The sequence below is a fragment of the Barbus barbus genome (assembly GCF_936440315.1).
Source record: "Barbus barbus genome assembly, chromosome: 47".
Classification (NCBI taxonomy): Eukaryota; Metazoa; Chordata; class Actinopteri; order Cypriniformes; family Cyprinidae; genus Barbus; species Barbus barbus.
Window position 1 is genome coordinate 8,509,821 of NC_136725.1, and position 19,550 is coordinate 8,529,370.

General features: G+C 35.7%; 1 protein-coding gene across 2 annotated transcripts in view; it reads left to right on the forward strand.

Moving 5' to 3' along the window:
* The window catches only part of LOC306865432 (opioid-binding protein/cell adhesion molecule-like), a 154,954-nt gene that overhangs the window by 126,021 nt on the left and 9,383 nt on the right, over nt 1-19,550 (forward strand). For both annotated transcript variants that reach the window (XM_079410027.1, XM_079410026.1), the window contains one exon: nt 1,421-1,558. In XM_079410027.1, the coding sequence (XP_079266153.1) occupies nt 1,421-1,558 (138 nt within the window). The remainder of the gene's footprint in view (nt 1-1,420; nt 1,559-19,550) is intronic.

Consider the following 19,550-nt stretch of genomic DNA (forward strand, 5'->3'; position numbering starts at 1 on the left):
GTGTGTGTGAGTGAGTGATGTCCCTTAAGAAAATTCTTGTGCCTGCTTGGATGACTCACTAACACTTCAGTAAACAGAATTTACCATAAAATATTTACTTTTTCAACCTAGATAGCAGACTCCCATATGAGGCAGGGCCGATAGGACGCCAACTAAATAATATCTCTGAGATACTGGCTGCTTGGTTTATTCAGAATGAAACATGGAACACAGTCAAGAAAACTGACAGACTGTCTGGGTACCATTTCCAGTTTCAGTCAATTTATAAACAACATTACGTTAACAGAGCATGACCTGCTCATCTCATCACGTCAATCAAAAAATAATGTGTGTAATACTAATCGACTGAATGTAGATTTATCTACAAAACCTAAAGAATCATTTGATTGATGTACAATCAGTTCAATCACTGTATGGTTCTATAATTGGAAGGATTTCAAAACTCAAGGGTTACAATTTAGAACAAATTCACTGTTAGGGGATAACCACCTAATTAAAATGTGGTCAGAAGTGTTATAAAGAACAGACCTTGGATTCTAGATTACAGTATTCAAATTAGAATCATGGTTCATACACCAGTCTCTATTGATTAGAGAATGTAAAATATAGAACTATAAATTATGTATATAAACACTTTTTTTAAAGAATGTATAATTTTATGCATTAAATCAGCTAAATGTGACAGTAAAAACATTTATAATTGTATTATTATTTTATGCTGTTTTATGTTTGAATTACTATTCATCAAAGAATCCTAAAAATGTGCCCACAAGAAATATTAAACAGCAGAGATTTTGTTGAAATGGGACATGTTTCTTGAGCATATTATAATTATTTCTGAAAGATCATGTGACACTGAAGACTGGAGTAATGACTGATGAAAACCACAGGAATAAATGATATTTTAGCAGATATAAAAACAGAAAACAGTTATTTCACAATATTACTGGTTTTACTGTTTTATACTACAGTAGTGCATTTCATAATCTTCCAAGCTGTCACAACAAAGTCACAACAATCTGAATATGAGATCTATATTTTTATAAAAACTGTTTTTCTTTTGCTTTGTACACTGCTTGTATCATGTTTGTTTTTCCTTATAAAATCATACAACCTAATAAAATATAAATAACGACATGTCCTGGAAAATCGTTGCAACACTTTTGCATAAGAATTTTCTAGGGAAAACAGAAAATGTGAATGTAACTTGGATCTGCTGCTTGTGAACAGGGTTCAGCCTTACACATCTATTAAATCAAATAGGGAAAAATAGATAACAATACACTGAAAACATCCTCTGGGTACTGATGATGTCATCATTTTTTGTTAATAGATGATTAATCACATAAGTGGCAACATTTCTTTTGGCAGACGTTTTATCGAATGTGTGATTACAGTGTTGTATTATGTTTTTTTGCAGTTCCTGCCAGGATTGTAAACATATCCACGGATGTTTCAGTGAACGAGGGCAGTAACTTAAGCCTCATGTGTCTGGCCATCGGACGACCTGAACCCAGCATTTTGTGGAAATTCCGTTCTTCGAAAGGTGACGGAAAAGGTAAAGGAAATCTGCCTTTATGTTGCAGGGCTGTTTACAGAAAATATAGCATAATTATATAGGCAATGCCACTAGTTACATTTAGTGATAGCTCACCTAAAATAAACATTCTGTTTTCATGAACTTCTCCCACAAAAATGTCCTGGGATATACCACAGGACTCATATGGAGGACTGTTATGATGCTTTTAGTCCCTTTTGGTGTTTAAAAACTCAAATTTTAATTCAGAATGTCTTCTTTTGTGTTCCACGAAAGAAAGAAAGAACATCATGCAGGTTTGTGTGAATAAATGAGGACAGATTTGATTTGGGGTGAACTGTCTTATATTGAACTCACTCATGGTCATGGGCTGAATTATCTACTGTATCTTGTGACAGATGACCTAATTTTGGTGTGCAAATAATAAGAAGTTTCAATCAGCTTCATTCAACATACAGTTTTTATGTTAATGTCTCATTTTCTGTTCATCAGTAGGCAGTGGCTCCTCACATGAATCTTCATAATTTTCTTTCAATTAGACATTTAGACATATGTCAAACTTTACACAAAGAAAGTGAATCCTGGGGCAATTTTTGAAGGGAGTTTGGATCTGACATCAAATAATGTCATGCAGCCTCAGCACAGCTAAGAGTAAGTCCCTCACGTTTACTACGTATTCATGTCTTCCTCCACTACCCGACTTCCAGGACACTGGCTGCATTTTAATTTATCTGTTATAATGGAAACCACAGCTGTACACGAGTCAGGCAAGAAAAGAAAGGATTCAGTCTGCGAAATCACTTTGCAGAGAAAGCAATATAAAAGTCTGTGCACGCGGTGTCATTTAATGTCAGCCAGCTTGCAGGAATAGGACGTTATCTGTGTTGACATTTGTGTGTGAAGCCTAATGAAAGAAATAAGACGTTGAGGGATGTTTCGTTCTCTTTTTTTCTGTCAACTTTCACAGCTGAAGTGAAAACCTGAATATTAATTTTTCTGGATTGTTCAGCTGCTCTGCCGACATGTTGATCTTCTTCAGTTACACAATCCTAAGAATAAACTGAGGTGTTTGAGTGTTTCAATAAAATTAATCTTTTTATTTCATGAATTGCACATTGGAACATTTCAAATTAAAGACAATTTTCTGATCTACAGTCAGATTTCCCCATAAGACCTAAGGTTTGGATTTGGGTAGGAGAAATTGATCCTAGTCCAGCAGTAATGAGCAGCCTTATCCCAATGCACCAAACAAACATAAATCTACAGTAATGCAGCAGACAAAATGTTGCAATGGGTCAGACTAAAGATTTTTTTTTAGTCTCAGTCCATCACTGGAAAGACTAGAACAAACCTAATAGAAACATTAACACTAGAGGTAGCTTTAGGGTCAGTGCAAAGCAAAACACAATAAATCAGGCTGTGTGTGGACTTTCTGCTTCTGATATGAGAAAATAGTTTTTCAGTATATTGAACGACAAAATATTGCTGAGTCTACTGGTGAAAACTTTAACTTACACTCTTAAAGGTTTCAGCCAAGGCCGCTGCTGGGCAAATAGGTACCCTAAGCAGAATTGTATTGTTGTGTCCCCCCAAAAAAATAGAAACAAAAAAAAACTAAAGTAGAACTTTAATAAAATATAAAAGTAAATAACTAAATAAATTGGCTAACACTGTATTTTAGGGTCTCTTAACTAGTTACTTATTAGCATGCATATTACTAGAATTTATTAGTAGTAATTAAGCATATATTAATGCCTTATTCTACATGACTTTATTCTACATCCCTAATCCTACCCAATACCTAAACTTAACAACTACCTTACTAACTATTAATAAGCAGCAACTTAGGAATTTATTGAGGGAAAAGTCATAGTTAATAGTGAATAAGTGTTCCCTATTCTAAAGTGTTACCATAAATTACAATTGTAGCTCTAAAGAGTTACCGGTGACTATGAATTTATTAGTATAGTTGTCTGATTGATTTTATAGTCTCAAGAATTCAGAAATCACGCAAAAGAAGTTTTACTAGATAAAACCATGGTTCATTTTTGTAAGGGTGATGATGTCGACATGTTTTTGTTGAAGAAATTATAGAGACTGTGTCATCTATCACAAAAAGGTGGTTAAAAATCAAAGATTTTGAAGTGTATAACGTAACAGCAGCAATTACCAGGTCTTTGGCACCCTTTGCAGGCATTTGTAATGATATGCAATGTACATCAGCTGTTTATTTTGTATCACATTATGTATTTTAACAGTGTTATTCAATGAAACCATATAATTATTAATTAGGCTAACCAATCATTATTGCCTCATTGTTTTTATATAATGCATTTTATGTTGTTTTAAAGGCTGTTGCTGGCTTAAGTCTGTTTTTATAACCACACACAAAAAATATATATTGTCTTAATTCTTCTTTGTAAACTATTATTTGAAGTAACACAAGCATGGTTCATTTGTGGGTGCCATGTCTACAAGAACCATGATTTTTGGTTTTATGCGTAGTAAATCCATGGCTAATTCTCGTAAGGGAACATGGAAACTCAGAAAGAATATTAGATGTGTTTGTGGTGGTGAAATTACAGTATTATTACGGACATTAAAATACATTATTAATGTCAACAGCCAAAAAAGTTTCACTGGATTATGAATGTACCTAAAAGTGAGGATTTACCTTCATCATTTTTATTTATTTTTATTTTCTCGCCACCAGATTGCTGAAGTCTTTTCACGGGCATAGCTGTCCATCAAATTAATATTATTTGTATTCAGCCGCAAACATGAGGTGTGAGTGGGTGCGTCACGTGGCGCGTCACTGCCTACTGCGTTCACAGTTCTTAAAGGAACCTTTGTGTATGTGTGTGTGTGTGTGTGTGTGTGTGCGTGAGTGTGTGTGTGTGTGTGTGTGTGTGTGTGAAGAACATTTTCCAATATAAAGAAGCTTTTGTGCAGCGAATAACCACTCTCCTACACTGTTTCTTTATTTGTTTTTAACAGCAGAATTAATATTTATCCATTTTTGGATAAATATACATATAAACCGCTGTGCTGTGCTGCTCATATTTATCACGCAGTAAAAATGCCCCTCCCCGCACCCAAAATGGGTTGCCTGTGGCTGAGAATCCGAAACAAGGACTGGTGGGAAGGTTGTCCTGCTCCACTTAACAGTTGTCGAGAGAAAAGAGAGTTTTATAATGACAGGACATGCATTTATACAACACTTTATGCAAAATGAAGAACCGCTCGTTCTGCGCATCATACGTCATTACGCTATTTCTGCATCACTGCACATGCGCAGTCCTGTTTCGGTTTTCAATCGAGTGTTTACATGCATTCTCAATTGTATTAGAAAAGGAATAAACCACCTCCTTCAATCCGATCGAAATTTCAAAATGTCTATGAAACCAGGCCCATATATCCTTACAATTGCAACTTTATATCTCATAAACCCGACTTTACATCTTACATTGTGACTTTTTATTTCACAATTGGAACAATGCCATAGCAGAACCAAATTGTGTTAAAAAAATAAAATAAAAAACTTTCAAGAGACATTTTTTTTTTCTAAGTATAAAGTAAATTTTCCACTATAAAGAACCTTTTGTGCATTGGAAAGGTTTGGTGGATGTTAAAGATTCTTCACATAACCATAAGAATGTATGCTGACAGATTAACGAATCATGAATAATGTGATTGATTGATTAATAAATAAAACTGACATTTAGAAAGTTCTTCTCTTTTACACCGGAATACACATGAGCTTGGCAAAAGCGTGGACACGAGCTGTTTTCTAACACTTCTTTAAAAGACAGAGCAAAATTAAGCAGTTTAATGTCAAATTAGATAAATGTTTTAATTGCGTTAAATATATGTAATGGTGTTACACTTATTTAACTAATCTCATAAATTAGCATTTAAATAGCTTGCCATAACACATTGCATATTTCATCATTTTGTGGGCAATTGAATTTATAGTTTGAACTGATTCCATAACCTGTTATGTTGGCAAGAGAAATTCAAGCACTGAAAATTGCTATTGACAAACATTGGCATGAAAATAAAAATAAGATGTCAATACTTGAAAGGCAGTTGCATTCTTCAGAGGGTGTAATGCTTTTTTGGAAACAGAAAATGCATTTTCAAAAGTGCTTATCAAATAGTTTGAAGAATGTCTTTGAGTGCACTGCACTGACATTGAAGATAACTGATTTTTTTCCTCAACATGCAGTGGAAAGTTCAAGGCCTTTAATTTGGCATTGTCATGATTTGATTGGCATGCCGGTAGCACAGCTGTCTGATATTGTGGTGTTCCCATTGAATGGCAAAATTTTTACAGAGGTAGAGCTGTCACGGGCAACAAAGAAAGCAAAAATTTGGGACACAGAAAGTTGCTTTTATTTTCATACGAATATATCATTACATGAGTAAACGTGCCTCGTAATGCTGGATGTATAAACACATGCTTGTCATGCACTCGTACATGAATAATATTTTTACGCCTTTAATGATAATTGAATTAGACGGATCTGCAGTTACATGATGCAGCAATGAAAATTGTGTTTTCAAGTGGCCAGCTGTTGTTGTAGCTTGCCTGTTCTTCATTCGCAGCATATGGCAGACTGGATTTGTCCCCTACAGATGACATTGCACCATTTGGCACTTTAGAAAATGGATTTGCACTCATCATGCGCAGTTTTGAGCACCCACAGGCTGCGTGTCAGTGGGAATATCCCACTCTAATGGGTTTAATTCTGAGGGCTCCCGTTGTACTTGGCGGGTTCTCATCCACTCGTACAGAACTCGAGAAAGACAGTGAGCACTTCGGAGAAAATTATTTACATTGGGGCCGTTTTCACACTGATGCATATGTGTGAATGATATAAGTACTGAATAATTTGTTTTATCGATCTTGTTTCGAATTTCCACAACATCGCTGGTTAAGCATGGTTTAGCATTTGCACGCATAAACAAGGCCTGAAGCTTCACAGCATAAGCATTTTTAAGCCTTAAGGCTGAAGTTCAGAATGCTGACACCATGAACTTGCTTTCATGCCCATTTAAACATTAGAATCAGAATGAGCTTTATTGGCCAAGTATGTTTAGACATACAAGGAATTTGTTGTAGTGACAGAAGCTCCACAGTGCAACAGAAAGACAGCAACAGGACAGGACACAGGTAATAAAAGAATAATATACAAATATCCAAATAGGCAATGTACAAAGCAGCAAAAACACAATATATAATATAGACAACTATGTATGTACAGGTCAAGTATCTGCAAATTAGAAATGAGAAATAAAAATAAAATAAGTGAGTGTGGTGAATGGATAGTGTATTATAGTTGTATGTTCCACGTTTATTGTTGAGTGTTCATGAGATGGATTGCCTGAGGGAAGAAACTGTTCCTGTGTCTGGTCGTTCTGTTGCACAGAGCTCTGTAGCGTCGACCAGACGTAACAGTTCAAAGAGGGAGTGTGCTGGGTGTGAGGGGTCCAGAGTGATTTTACCAGCCCTTTTGCTCACTCTGGATAAGTACAGTTCTTGGAGAGTGGGGAGGGTTGTACCAATGATTCACTCAGCAGTCCCAACTACTCTCCGTAGTCTTCTGAGGTCAGATTTGGGTGGACTCCTATGAGTCCAACATTTATGGAGTCCAATTAATGTTGGAGTCCAATTAATTAGGAGTCCAATTAATGTTGGACTCCTATGAGTCCAACATTAATTGATCAGTGTTAGTTATGGAAGTTTTTTCTTTTGCCTCAAGAGTGGAGAAAAAAAGTTAATGGCTTGAAGTCAATTATATTTCACAGTTGTGACTTTATATCTTGTTTGCAACACAGCACCTTTTATATATCACCAATGACTATCTCATAGGTTTGACAGTTAACTTTTTTTCATTCTTTGAGTTATGTTTATTCGAGTAAGACATTATTAATGAATTTATCATTTTCCACTAGTTTCAACTAGTTTTGAATGGTTTTAGCAAGTTTTTTTTTTCTCACGGCAGTGGTACGAACATCATGTTTAATGTAAACATTGACACTATTTTGCTTCTAATAGCACTGGATCCAAGTGAACCTCATTTTGTCTATATTTTGCAGTCTTTTTTTTCTCAACTCAAGCCAATTGGGACTTTACACAGTTTCTCACATAACTTAGTGTCTCAAAATTGTGATTGTGTGAACAATGACTATCTCACAAATGTGTGACTTCAGATCTCACATTTGTAATTTTGTATTTCACAACGTAATATATCAGATCTGTGACTTTATATCTCAAACGTGACTTTACAGCTCACAAGTCTGCCTTAAGATCTCACATATTAATTGTTTATATTTCACAACATGAACTTAGTATCTCATAAATTTGACGTTACATCTCACAATTGACTATATCTAACAAACCAAATTGCCTATATGTCTCAAATCCAGCTTTATATCTCACAGTTACTTTAATTGCAATTTTCTCATATTGTGATTTTATCTTACAAAATCAATGTATGTGACTTTGTATTTTTTCCCTTTGATCTGTAAGGTTAAAACCACAAGAGCCATTCATCATGAACATTGTAATAAGTAATAATATTACTATTTCATATTGGATTGCAATTTGTTTTTATTACAGCTCTTGGGTCACATCTATATTAAAGCAAAAAGTGTTCATGTATTTTTCATGCTGCTTTTCAGGGATTTTCTACCAGCATAGTTATATTGGCCTTTTAACATATTTTCTTACCTCTTGTTTTTGAAAAAAAATCTCATTTTATAGCCAGAAAAGAAGGTGCTTCATTTTTCCCCTTGTGTATGTTGCAGTCAAATATTCTGCAAGAAACTAGCCATGCCTCAGTGACCATGTCAAATAATGCTTGTCTGCAGATGAGGTTGTCTGAGGTAATGCAGGCTTAGCTCCGCTTCCCAACGGCCACATGCAATGGCTCGGAGAAAAATGAGAATCCAATGCCTGAAGAGGAAATGGGGGTCAAGGGGAGAAATTAGCTTACACGCGGTGCCAATGTTTCTCAAAGGCACGTCAAACCACGGCCATTTTTCAGCTGAATAGCAGACAGGTGTGCGAGACCTCCGCTCGATGCTTTCTGTGCTTGGCCGCCTAAATCACCAACCCAACAAACTCTGCTCTGAACTTTGATCATTAATAATTCAAAGGTGCTGCAATGGCCGCTGCCTGTGTCTGGAGTATATTTTGCGTGGAGGCGATGGAGTCTCATTTTGCCTGACATGATTGGTCTCGGTGGGTTTCTCCATGTGGCAGCCCCCCCGTGACACAGTTGGATGGAGCGTCAGCCTGGAAACTCGGCAATGCAAGTGCTTCATAACAGCTTAATAATGTGTCATCGTGCGCCACTCCTATGAGTCCGACTCTGACTAATTTTTAAACATAGCTAATTCATCATTGCGTGTCCCTTTGAAAAGCCTGTTAAAATCCCTTCACGGGCTTTTGATTCTGACACTGCAACAAACAGAAGAGTTTCGGTGGCAAGATATGAGACTCGTCAATCTGTTTTTCTCTTCTGTGACTGCATACTGCAAGCTGAGAGTCTGTTTGGAGATTAGTGAATTTTAATGTGTAAAAAATTACAGCGTTACCTATAATGTGTATAGTTGATGAGAATTATCATTTACTATTTGGTAACTCCCATTATAGATTGCAGAATGAAAATGAATCTAAAACAGCATCCATTTCAAAACATCCATGCAGTCATAGTGTTTATAATTTCAAATCAAGTACAAAGAATAGTGTAACTTGTAATGTGTGTTAATTTACCAGAGAATTCTGTTCAAGCTCTGCTGACAGCTTTTGTATTGAAAGTGAACCCAGGGTATCTGAAAATCAGAGAGTGACAAATCTAATTGCAGCAAATTATGCTTTCTTATTCTTTTGACATCTTTTTTACCATGTAATTGTTTTTCAAGAGATCCCCTGTTGTACTTAAATCACATTTAAGATTTCACACATTTGATCATTTTGGCTATTTATGAAGTTAAAATTAAACATTATATTTCTCTTTCTCTGGAGTAGGACTTTTTGCCATATATTACATTATAAATGTATATTAAACCTCAAATTTCTTCTGTGTGGCAGTTTGTGTTAAATGTGGACAGACAAATTGGTTGTCACAGGAAAATTGTCACATTGCACCTGAAAGAAACTTTTCTAAAGAAACTACATGCCAAAACAGAAACATCTGTGTTTATTCAGTGAGTTGTTTATCTTAATCCAAGTAAGACATTATTTATGAATGCTGTGAAGAATTTCACTAGTTTCCACTAGTTTTAAATGTTTTTTTTTTTTTTCCTCACGGCAGTGGTACAAACATTGTTTATTGTAAACTTTGCCTCTATTTTGCTTCTAAAAGCACTAGATCCAAGTGAATCGAAAGCTATAATTTTACATGGTCAGATTTTTAACTCGAGCCTCATCCACATTGCAGCTTATTCGAGCAAAGAACCTTCTGTATTTCGACTGCAAGAGGCCATCTGACCTGCATGACCAATCACAGTTAGTTCATTTTACTGCAACTTCAGGAATGGATCATTCTGAAACAGAGAGAACAAACAACACAAATGCTTCTTGTAAATGTCATGTGTACATACGAAGCAGTCATGTATTATATGCTAGTTTCTCCCAGCTCCCTCTGCCCTTTGAGTCACCCCGTGCTTGTTTTAATTAGACTTTGAGGAAGCAAAGCTGCTTATTGATTGGTCATTGTTTTCAGGAAAGGTCATACATCTAAATAAGTGTGGTTGTGAGAGCTGATGTCAGATCTCAGATTAAGTTTTGATGCTAACATGGGGAGTAGCCAGGGATGAGTCAGAGGAGAAGTGGCGGCTGATCAATGTGGAAGCACCAAAGCCCATCGTTAAAGGCAGAGAAGGCAGAAATAAATTACTGCATGATTTGAGGTGTTGGAGGCCTCTCAGGGTGAGCCGGGAGATTGGGAGTTTGCAGTCATTTTGTCCTCAGATGGCATTTCACAATGCTCCATGTACACACTGGCTACTACATATTGCAGTATACACCCATCCACCCATCCATCCATCCAATCAGAGTATAAATAAAAGTGTGAATAACAGCAAAGCACTATTATTGCTGTTTGTGATTTGCTTTAAGTTTGAATATACACTATTCAATATATACAATCCATACAGATAGCAGATAGCATTGATTTAAATGTAGTTAAGATTGATTTTCATTGGGCAAGAGACTTTAATCTTCATATGTCACCCAGACACCATTCTTCACTGAGTGTAAAGAGTGTAATATCCAACATAGGCTTATTGGAAGAACATGCATTTGCCACAAAAACATATCTATAGATACATTTCACTGCAGTTTTAAGCTGAATTGAAAACTAGTGGCAGTAAAACTTTTATTCCTTTTTATAGAAATTATAATTAAAGGGGAAGACTGTAGATTCCCAGTGACATATTTTCATGCAGTCTCTTGCACAATACTATGGTATGATCTTAGAACACTTTTACCATAGTTTACAACTTGCAAACTAGTACATTTTGACTTTTGTGTTACATAACCAGCTCCGTATGTGTGGCTTTTCTTACAGTAAACTTGCTTGTTAACACACCCGGTGCAGCATTGCACTTGAAATGTGATCAGGTATGATTCCTATGAAACATGATAAAAGAGCTCAAAGGCTTGTAGAAGTAAAGGGTTTCTTCAGCAAATGCATTTTTCTTTCTTTTAATGAAGCATTAATCTTAGTGTCACTCACTGGACATTTACTTTCCAAACTGCAAAGATATGTACAACAACCATATAATAAAACATTGCCAGACTTACATGAATCTGTTTCAGAAAAAAACGAACAAGCTTTTAGTGTCACTCACTGGACATTTCACTTTAAAAGTGTCGCAAAACTTGCATAAAGCCATGCAATATTATTTAGCAGAAATGTCTACACAGGCACGTTTTTCCAGTGAGCCTGAGTTGGTAACATCTGTTCCACTAGTGGCTTCAAAGAGAATTCTGTTTAATGGACTAAAATAAAAAATAAAAAAAATACAATACAATAAAACAGTGGCAGAAAAGGAAGGCTTTGAAGGTTGTTCTAAAACAGTAATAATTTTTTGCTTTTTTAAATGTATGTATTATTATTTGTAAATTATTTTTGCAATTATTTTTGGTGATACTAGTTACATAGAAATTATACACCACATCTTTTAGTAATTTTATATTTTTAGTACATATTTTGCAACTGATCTGTTAAAAAAAAAAAAAAAAAAAAAAACAATGGCACTTTTTAAAAGCACCAGGTGCCACGGATATTACACCATCTCCCTCCAATTCATATTTCCTCCCAACTCTCTCTTTCATTTAGGCATCTGTGAAATGTGCAAATGCGACACCATGTCAGCTAAGCAGAAGAAAAGCTTTGCTTCAAGAGAATTTGGTAACTATCAGACGGAGGCGAAGGTGTTTTCTCAGGTTTGCATTGTAATTATTGTAGTCTCTTTTTGCACCATGGCTCCAAGCACAAAGTGACCTCCGGTGAGCAGCCCCAGGATAATTGTGTAGTTATTTTGTGGTAATTAGGGCTTTGTAAAATAAAGCGTTATCATTTTTCCTCATAACCTTTCTTTCTGCTCTGCTGAGAAGGTGTGATTGTATCACCATACATCAAATTAAACTGTCCCCATTCTGTCTGTGTCTAGAAAGCCCAGCCAGGAGAGTGGAAGTAGTTTCCTCTGAAAAAATTTTCATGCATTTTTTTCCACTTTGAAACCGGATGTGGGTCAAATGCGAGTAAGAAACCAAGCATATGTACTCTTTAAAGTAGAGGTACTAGAAGGAGCAGAAGGGGCTTGTTGCTTGTCTGTGTGCGTGTTTATGTGTAGGCGGGTGATCATGTGCATGTTCATGTGTGCATTTGCTCTCATCATGTGAGTGGGATATATGTGGGCCGGGCACAGATACAGCTATAATCTCAAGTGTTGTGTTTTCATCGTTGTCATATTATCGCATTATCTCCCCCGGTTCAGTCTAGCTCTCAAGCACACGCTTACATCCATAAGCGTTATTCTCTTACAGGCTAATTAAGTAAATGCTCCCTTTACAGCTACAACTACGAATTCAATGAGATTTCATTTAAGCGCTTTAGCAGCACGTTTCTGCCTACCAGGTACAACCTCTGTAGCAAATTGGTTTAAAGAGAAATCATTTGGATTACTTTTATATCTCCATAATTCTTATAGTCTTCGCACGGGCTTTTGTAGTCACCAAAGAGATTTTGCATAATGCACCCTCATTTTACACGCCACAACACTGAGAGGATCAACACTGGAAATACACAAAACAACAGAATTGAACTTTCACTGGTCAATGGGTAACTAGAGTATGAGAGATATAAAAAATACTAATGTTAATGTTAGCAAACAGAACACCACACAGTAAATGTCTCCCATCTCCTACATTTCAGAAGGTTTTGAATGACAAGTCCAGTTACACAAGTGGTTGTGTATCTTAGTTTCAAACTAGGAACATTTTGTGAATTTTATCCTCCAAAACAAAATTGCAGTATCATCAGTTTTGATTCAGCTCTTGGACAAACAAGTGAACTGCATAAAAAATATTTATTTATCTACACACACACACACACACACACGCATATACATCTTTTTTTTTTTGTAGCCTATAGAAATTGAGGTTTAAAAATAAACCTAAAAGTATGTCAATGATCCCCAGTCTGCCATAATATACATGTATATAATATTTATATCAATCTCTCTATCTCTCCCTCTATCCTTATTTGGATTTCTAACTTTCCTAGCTATCATTTAACCCAAAACTATTACACTGTTATTTTGCTGCCTTGCAAGCATGGGTATTTCCTTCAGGGTATGCAAATCTAGTTTTATAAACAACATTTATTCAAAATGCAATTATAATGAGGAAAAACATATAAACAAACAGACAAGAGGCGGAATAATGTGAATGATGGGAGTTCAGATTTTGCAGAAATCTGCTGAGCTTTGGCAGAATTGCAGGCCTAGTTATATCTACATATTATATAACCTACACGCACATATATTCATGTAGTTAGTCCTGTGAGAAGTTATGCTGTGGATATATGTGGAGATGTGACCCCTACAGCAGTGCAGGCCTGGTTATCAGCTATCTGTCAGATTAACAGTGGGATCAATGAAGAGCTGCCAGGACAAGCCTGACTAATCCACTGTAGTTTAACTCCGATGGGACGGGCATGAGCGTAGTCACTGTGAGACTCTTTTAAAGCCTTTACTGTAGATATTTTATCTCTACTATTGTGTTAAGGATTCATTTCGTCAGTAAGTGAGCATTGCCAATGCAGCATCTTCCTTTAGCACAGGCATCATTTACAGCATAGTGTTTCAAATGCAAAATGACATTGCAAGTACAATTGCAAGTGTACATTATTTGTTACATAATTCATTTCTGCAATGAGCAACCCTGTCTGTGTGTGTGTTGGGTTTTTATGTGAAACATCTGATGGAGATGGCATTATCTGTTTCATTATTTGCTAACGATGAACATTTTGACTAATGCTTTCACACAGGGCCTTCTCTCTTCCCACTGAGGGAGAAAAACTGAGTGAGAAATTTCACAACCCAGCTATAGCATTGGGGAATAACGAAGTAGCAACACTACTAACTTCAAAATAATTCGAAAATTCAAAATAACTCTCCTTTCCCTTCTAGGTTGTATCTGCCGTTAAATATTTTGGGATCAATAGTTTTGCAAGGGCATATTAAATTGAACAAAAGTGACAGTAAAGACATAAGATTTTACAAAAGATGTATATTTAAAATAAAAAGGTGTTTATTAAATCCTGAAAAAGGTATCACAACTTCCAATCAGCTTTGGCATTATTGGGAATACATTTAAAATGTATTTAAAAAGAAAACAGTTATTTTAAATTGTTTCACAACATTGCTGTTTTTACTGTACTTTTAATCAAATAAATGCAGCATTGGTGAACATGAAAGAGTTCATTCAAAACAACACTGTAAAAAAAAATCTGTCAAATTCACGGTAAAATACTGGCAGCTGTGGTTGCCAGAATTCTACCGTATAAAATACAGTAGCAACGTTTTAGGTTTTACGGTTTTAACTTAAATTTACAGTTAAATACCGTAATTTCTTTAACTGATATAATCTTAATATACCAACCTATTAAAGTACTGAAATCTGTTTTGTTCTTTTGAAATACACTGATAACCACCAAATGCAGGTGATGATGAGAAAGTCACATGATGAGCCAAAGCCCATCACAAGCAACTTTTAAACAATAGCATTTACAGAAGGTGCAGATGCAGTGTCATTCATACAAGCACTAAACACCATCATGGTGAGACTCCTTAAAATGAAATATGCTATAAACATTAATTTAACAACATTAGATGTAACATACAACCCTAATAAACATAACTGATAAGAAAAAACTAAGAAGAAACATAGTTATTTCAAAGAAAAAACGTCAAATTCAAACAGAATTTGAAATGGAACGCAGGGAATTCTGGGAACATCAGTTTACGGTTTTTCCCTGTAAATTTTACAGGAAGTTTCCGTTAACCATGTAACAGGTTTTTACCGTAGCATTTTCACAGTTTTTTACCGTTAAATCACGATCATTTTTTACAGTGAACAACAACAAAAACCAGACTATATTTTTACATGATAATGTAAATAAAGATGTATTTTTAACATGTATTGTAATTTTGATGTTTATTTAGTCATCACCCTAATTTACTTAAAAAAACAAAGCTTGTCAATAAGAAATTAAAAAAAATATTCTATATCTATATAATATTTAGATTTTATATTTAAAGTAGTTTATTTATTAATAGTAATGTACCTAACTCTCCTACAGAGGGAAAAATGCTTAAATCAGTTGGTTTAAGATGGTCTTCCAGCAAGTGACCAAAAGCCTTCTAGGACCAGCAACATTTAGAAACCAGTTAAACCAGCTTTGATTTATTTATTTTTTATTTGGGAATAGTATAACTGGTTTAAATGATGAGTAAGTGTCTAAACACTTGCAGCCTGAAAAGCAGACCTTGAGGTTATTATTTCTGCATTTTTCCTGTCAGTTCAGATGTCTTTCATTTGAACGGCAGCTCTCCTCGTGATGTGATGAAACTGGGATTGTAAACGTTAAGAGGAATCAGACTGATGTGTGCATCTCCATTTTGTAGTGTCTCAGCTGTGAGAGGCCTTTGTTTGGAATAACCATGACAGTTTTCCCATCGCTCTCTCTCCGTCTTACTGCCACTGTCATTCCTCCCTCTCTTTCTCTTTTTACTCTGGTTACTCTAGAGCTGCTTATGGTCAGTTAAAGACAAAAAAACAAATGAATTTTTTTTTTTTTCTATACATTGAAAGTCAGTGGGGTCCAAAACAACATTGGACAACATTGACACTGACCTTTTTTCAAAATATCTTTATTCCAATGAAAAAAGTTCCAGTTTATTGGAAATACATCTGCGATTATGTATTTATGTAGATGATATAGAGATGATAAAATAAACACAGATAATTAGTAATCTATGTAGTGCATCATAATTTGCGTAGTCTGTTTGTGCATTGATGTGCAAAAGGTTGCGTACTGTAAATAAATGTTTAATGAATATACAGCATGTAAACATAGAATAAACAGAATTCAGATTTTCTTTCCGTGAAATTAGACATTTGCTAATTTGCTCTAGCGTTACACCAGCAACTGTGGCATCCCTCCCTCGAGTCACATACTAACTAGTTCATATTCCCTGTCCCAAATCAGTGTTATCAAGCCATGCTCATGTGTTTCAAGCACAATCAACCTCTTCTCCATCTTATTAAACCAGTCACATAGTCGATGAAGCCTGAAAAGAACACGTATTCCCTGGATGCATCGCTGCCCTCTTATCTTTCCATTACATACTCACACATGTGACTTATGGGGCCGAGGGGACGGCGTCATGCTTCCCCGTCGCGCCAGTGAGAAGAGAGAGAGAGAGAGAGCGAAGGAGGGGGCAGCAGAAGCTGGGAGGCCTTGGTGATAAATCATTATTTATTTCTATCTGACAGAATTAACACTCTGATGCACGCACAGAGCTTGACTTGCTTTTGGCTGCGCTGATTTATGGCCCAAATTTGCCAAAGTTTTTTGGGGGTGGCTGGATGATTTCTTCCTGGTGAAATCTGTTGACAAGAGCGATTCATTACATTACAGCTAATATTTTACAGGCACATCAACTTCGTGGCATATATAAGATATAATTTTGGCGTTTATTGGCTTTTTTAACAGGACAGGACAGTAATTTAGACAGGAATTGAAGTGGGAGGGGTGGGGGGGTGACAAGATCGGGAAATGTCCGCAAGGCGGGAATGTCCTTGAACATTGTGCTGGTTTCATATCTCTCATAGCATTTCAGGATCTCTTTCTTCTCAAAAATAAAGAATAATTTAATCTAGAATCCATCTTTTATTTTCATTTATTTATTAATTTATATGGTATGTAGCTATGCCATTATTCCAAAATAAACTTGTTCAACAAGATGATCCTGCTGACACCATTGCTAACTGTTTGAATTATCATTTTTCTTAGCTTCCAACATTTGCAGTGATAGAACAGTGTCAACAGCAGAAAAAGAAAAATCAGTAAATTAACATTTTTTCTGATACTGTGCAAATGCTACAGTTGGCCTTGGCAGGTAGCATTATTTTGCACGTTGTTCACATAAAACAAAGTCAAGTAAATCATACAAACTATTCCGAATTATTTTTCTTTTCTTTTTTTTTTACTGTGTTTTTATTAAACTTGTTATAAACATAATATACACATAGCATTTACTTGAAATATTAACAAAAATTAAATAAATAAAAGATAAACAAATAAGTAAATAAGTAATGGTTAAGTAATCATAACCATACAGAGTACAACAAGTAATGGCAAAATATATATAAAAAGAAAGAAAAAAAGAAAAGGCCCCCCCCACAACATTTCTAAGACCAAGCAAATATGTTTCGATTAGTGCCCAAGTCTGTTGGAAAATGTTCGATTTCAGCTGTAAGTCCGCTGTCATTTTCTCAAATATATATATCTGATTCAGTCTCTGTGTCCATTCTGTCAAAGTGGGTTGGCGCACCTTCATCCAGTTTTTATCTTCCTAGCTGCCATTAATAATATATGTAGAACAAATAGATGAGACTTACTAAACTGATCAGGGGGGAAACCATCAAGCAGAAAAAATGCTGAGTGCATTGGTGTATCATATCCTAAAACTTTGCTAATCTCCCTTTTAACCCCCCGAATGATTTTTCATGAGACATTAATGAAACAAGCTTCTTTAGGGGATTGCCAATATGCATTTTCAGGTTACTGGGAGACTGTGAGATGTAAAAATATTACAGGAAACTTCACAGAGCATAGGTAGGCTTGTATAATAAACTGTAAAGGCTTCAAAGTCAAAGTGTGCGACTGTATACTTTTAATAAGTAATTCATTTTTTATGGAATGGAAAATAAAATCTCTCTATTACCTCGCATTTCTCAGTGTTTTTACATGAAGAAAAGGTCTGAGTGGTCTTTGTGGAAGCCTCTGGCTCTGTAAACTACAAAAAGTGACTTTGGGCCACAATCAGATCTTATTTCTTTTTATGTTTATGCATAAAAATCATGATTTCCTTAATCGCTGGCTTCCTGAAAACACTTTCAATGAGAATAAAAGAAAATGCATAATAAGTATCACTACTTGGGACTGTTAGGGTTGAAGAAGATCAACAGAAAATAGAGTATCGAATAGATGTATGTACCAACCAATAGATTTGGTCAGAGGAGCCTCACTCCCATCTTAACTTCACCATTACTCCACCAAGAGCCAAACGTTCAATGCAGAACGACACCCAAGAGAGCAGATCCATCCATTGTAAAAACGACATCCCACCGAGCCGTAATGGCCTCTTCCCTCTCAAGTGGCCACGTAACTAGGCAGTAATTGATTGGCAGTTAGAAACCAAATCTCTGTTTTAATTAGTGTGGCTTGACTTTGACTGGCTTAATGAAGATGCGTTCGTACATAAATCATGCATAGCGAGTTATTTGTTTGGCAGCACGTCTTGAAGTGTGCAAGAAGCAGAAAGAGATTAAAAAGAGAGAAAGGTCATGCAGAGGAGTGGAGGGCCGACGATGATCGGTTTCACTGAACTGTGTAACCATGGTGACCCGCTGCCTACCAGGGCATGATTGGAGGATTTAGACACTCTTCTTGAGAGATGACAGCAAAATACAGACGACGTTCACTCAACAGCCAGGGGCTCAAGTGCTGTTTTCTTTCAGTCCACAGGCATTCCAAGTATAAATTCAAAGATTCTTTGATGTGCTGCTCAAACATCCCTCACACTGCTCTTGACTAAATAATGTTTTGTTGAATAACTTTAATATGTTGATTTACACTTTATTAAATTTCTGTAGCCTATTTAGAAAATGTAGTTAATATTTGCATCATTAATGATTTATCTTATCCACCCGCAAATAGCATATTCAGGTGCTGGTCATAAAATTAGAATATCATGAAAAAGTTGATTTATTTCAGTAATACCATTCAAAAAGTGAAACTTGTATATTAGATTCATTCATTACACACAGACTGATATATTTCAAATGTTTATTTCCTTTAATTTTGATGATTATAACTGACAACTAATGAAAGTCCCAAATTCAGTATCTCAGAAAATTAGAATATTGTGAAAATGTTCAATATTGAAGACACCTGGTGCCACACTCTAATCAGCTAATTAACTCAAAACACCTGCAAAAGCCTTTAAATTGTCTCTCAGTCTAGTTCTGTAGGCTACACAATCATGGGGAAGACTGCTGACTTGACAGTTGTCCAAAAGACGACCATTGACACCTTGCACAAGGAGGGCAAGACACTTTGGTCATTGCTAAAGAGGCTGGCTGTTCACAGAGCTCTGTGTCCAAGCACATTAATAGAGAGGCGAAGGGAAGGACCAGATGTGG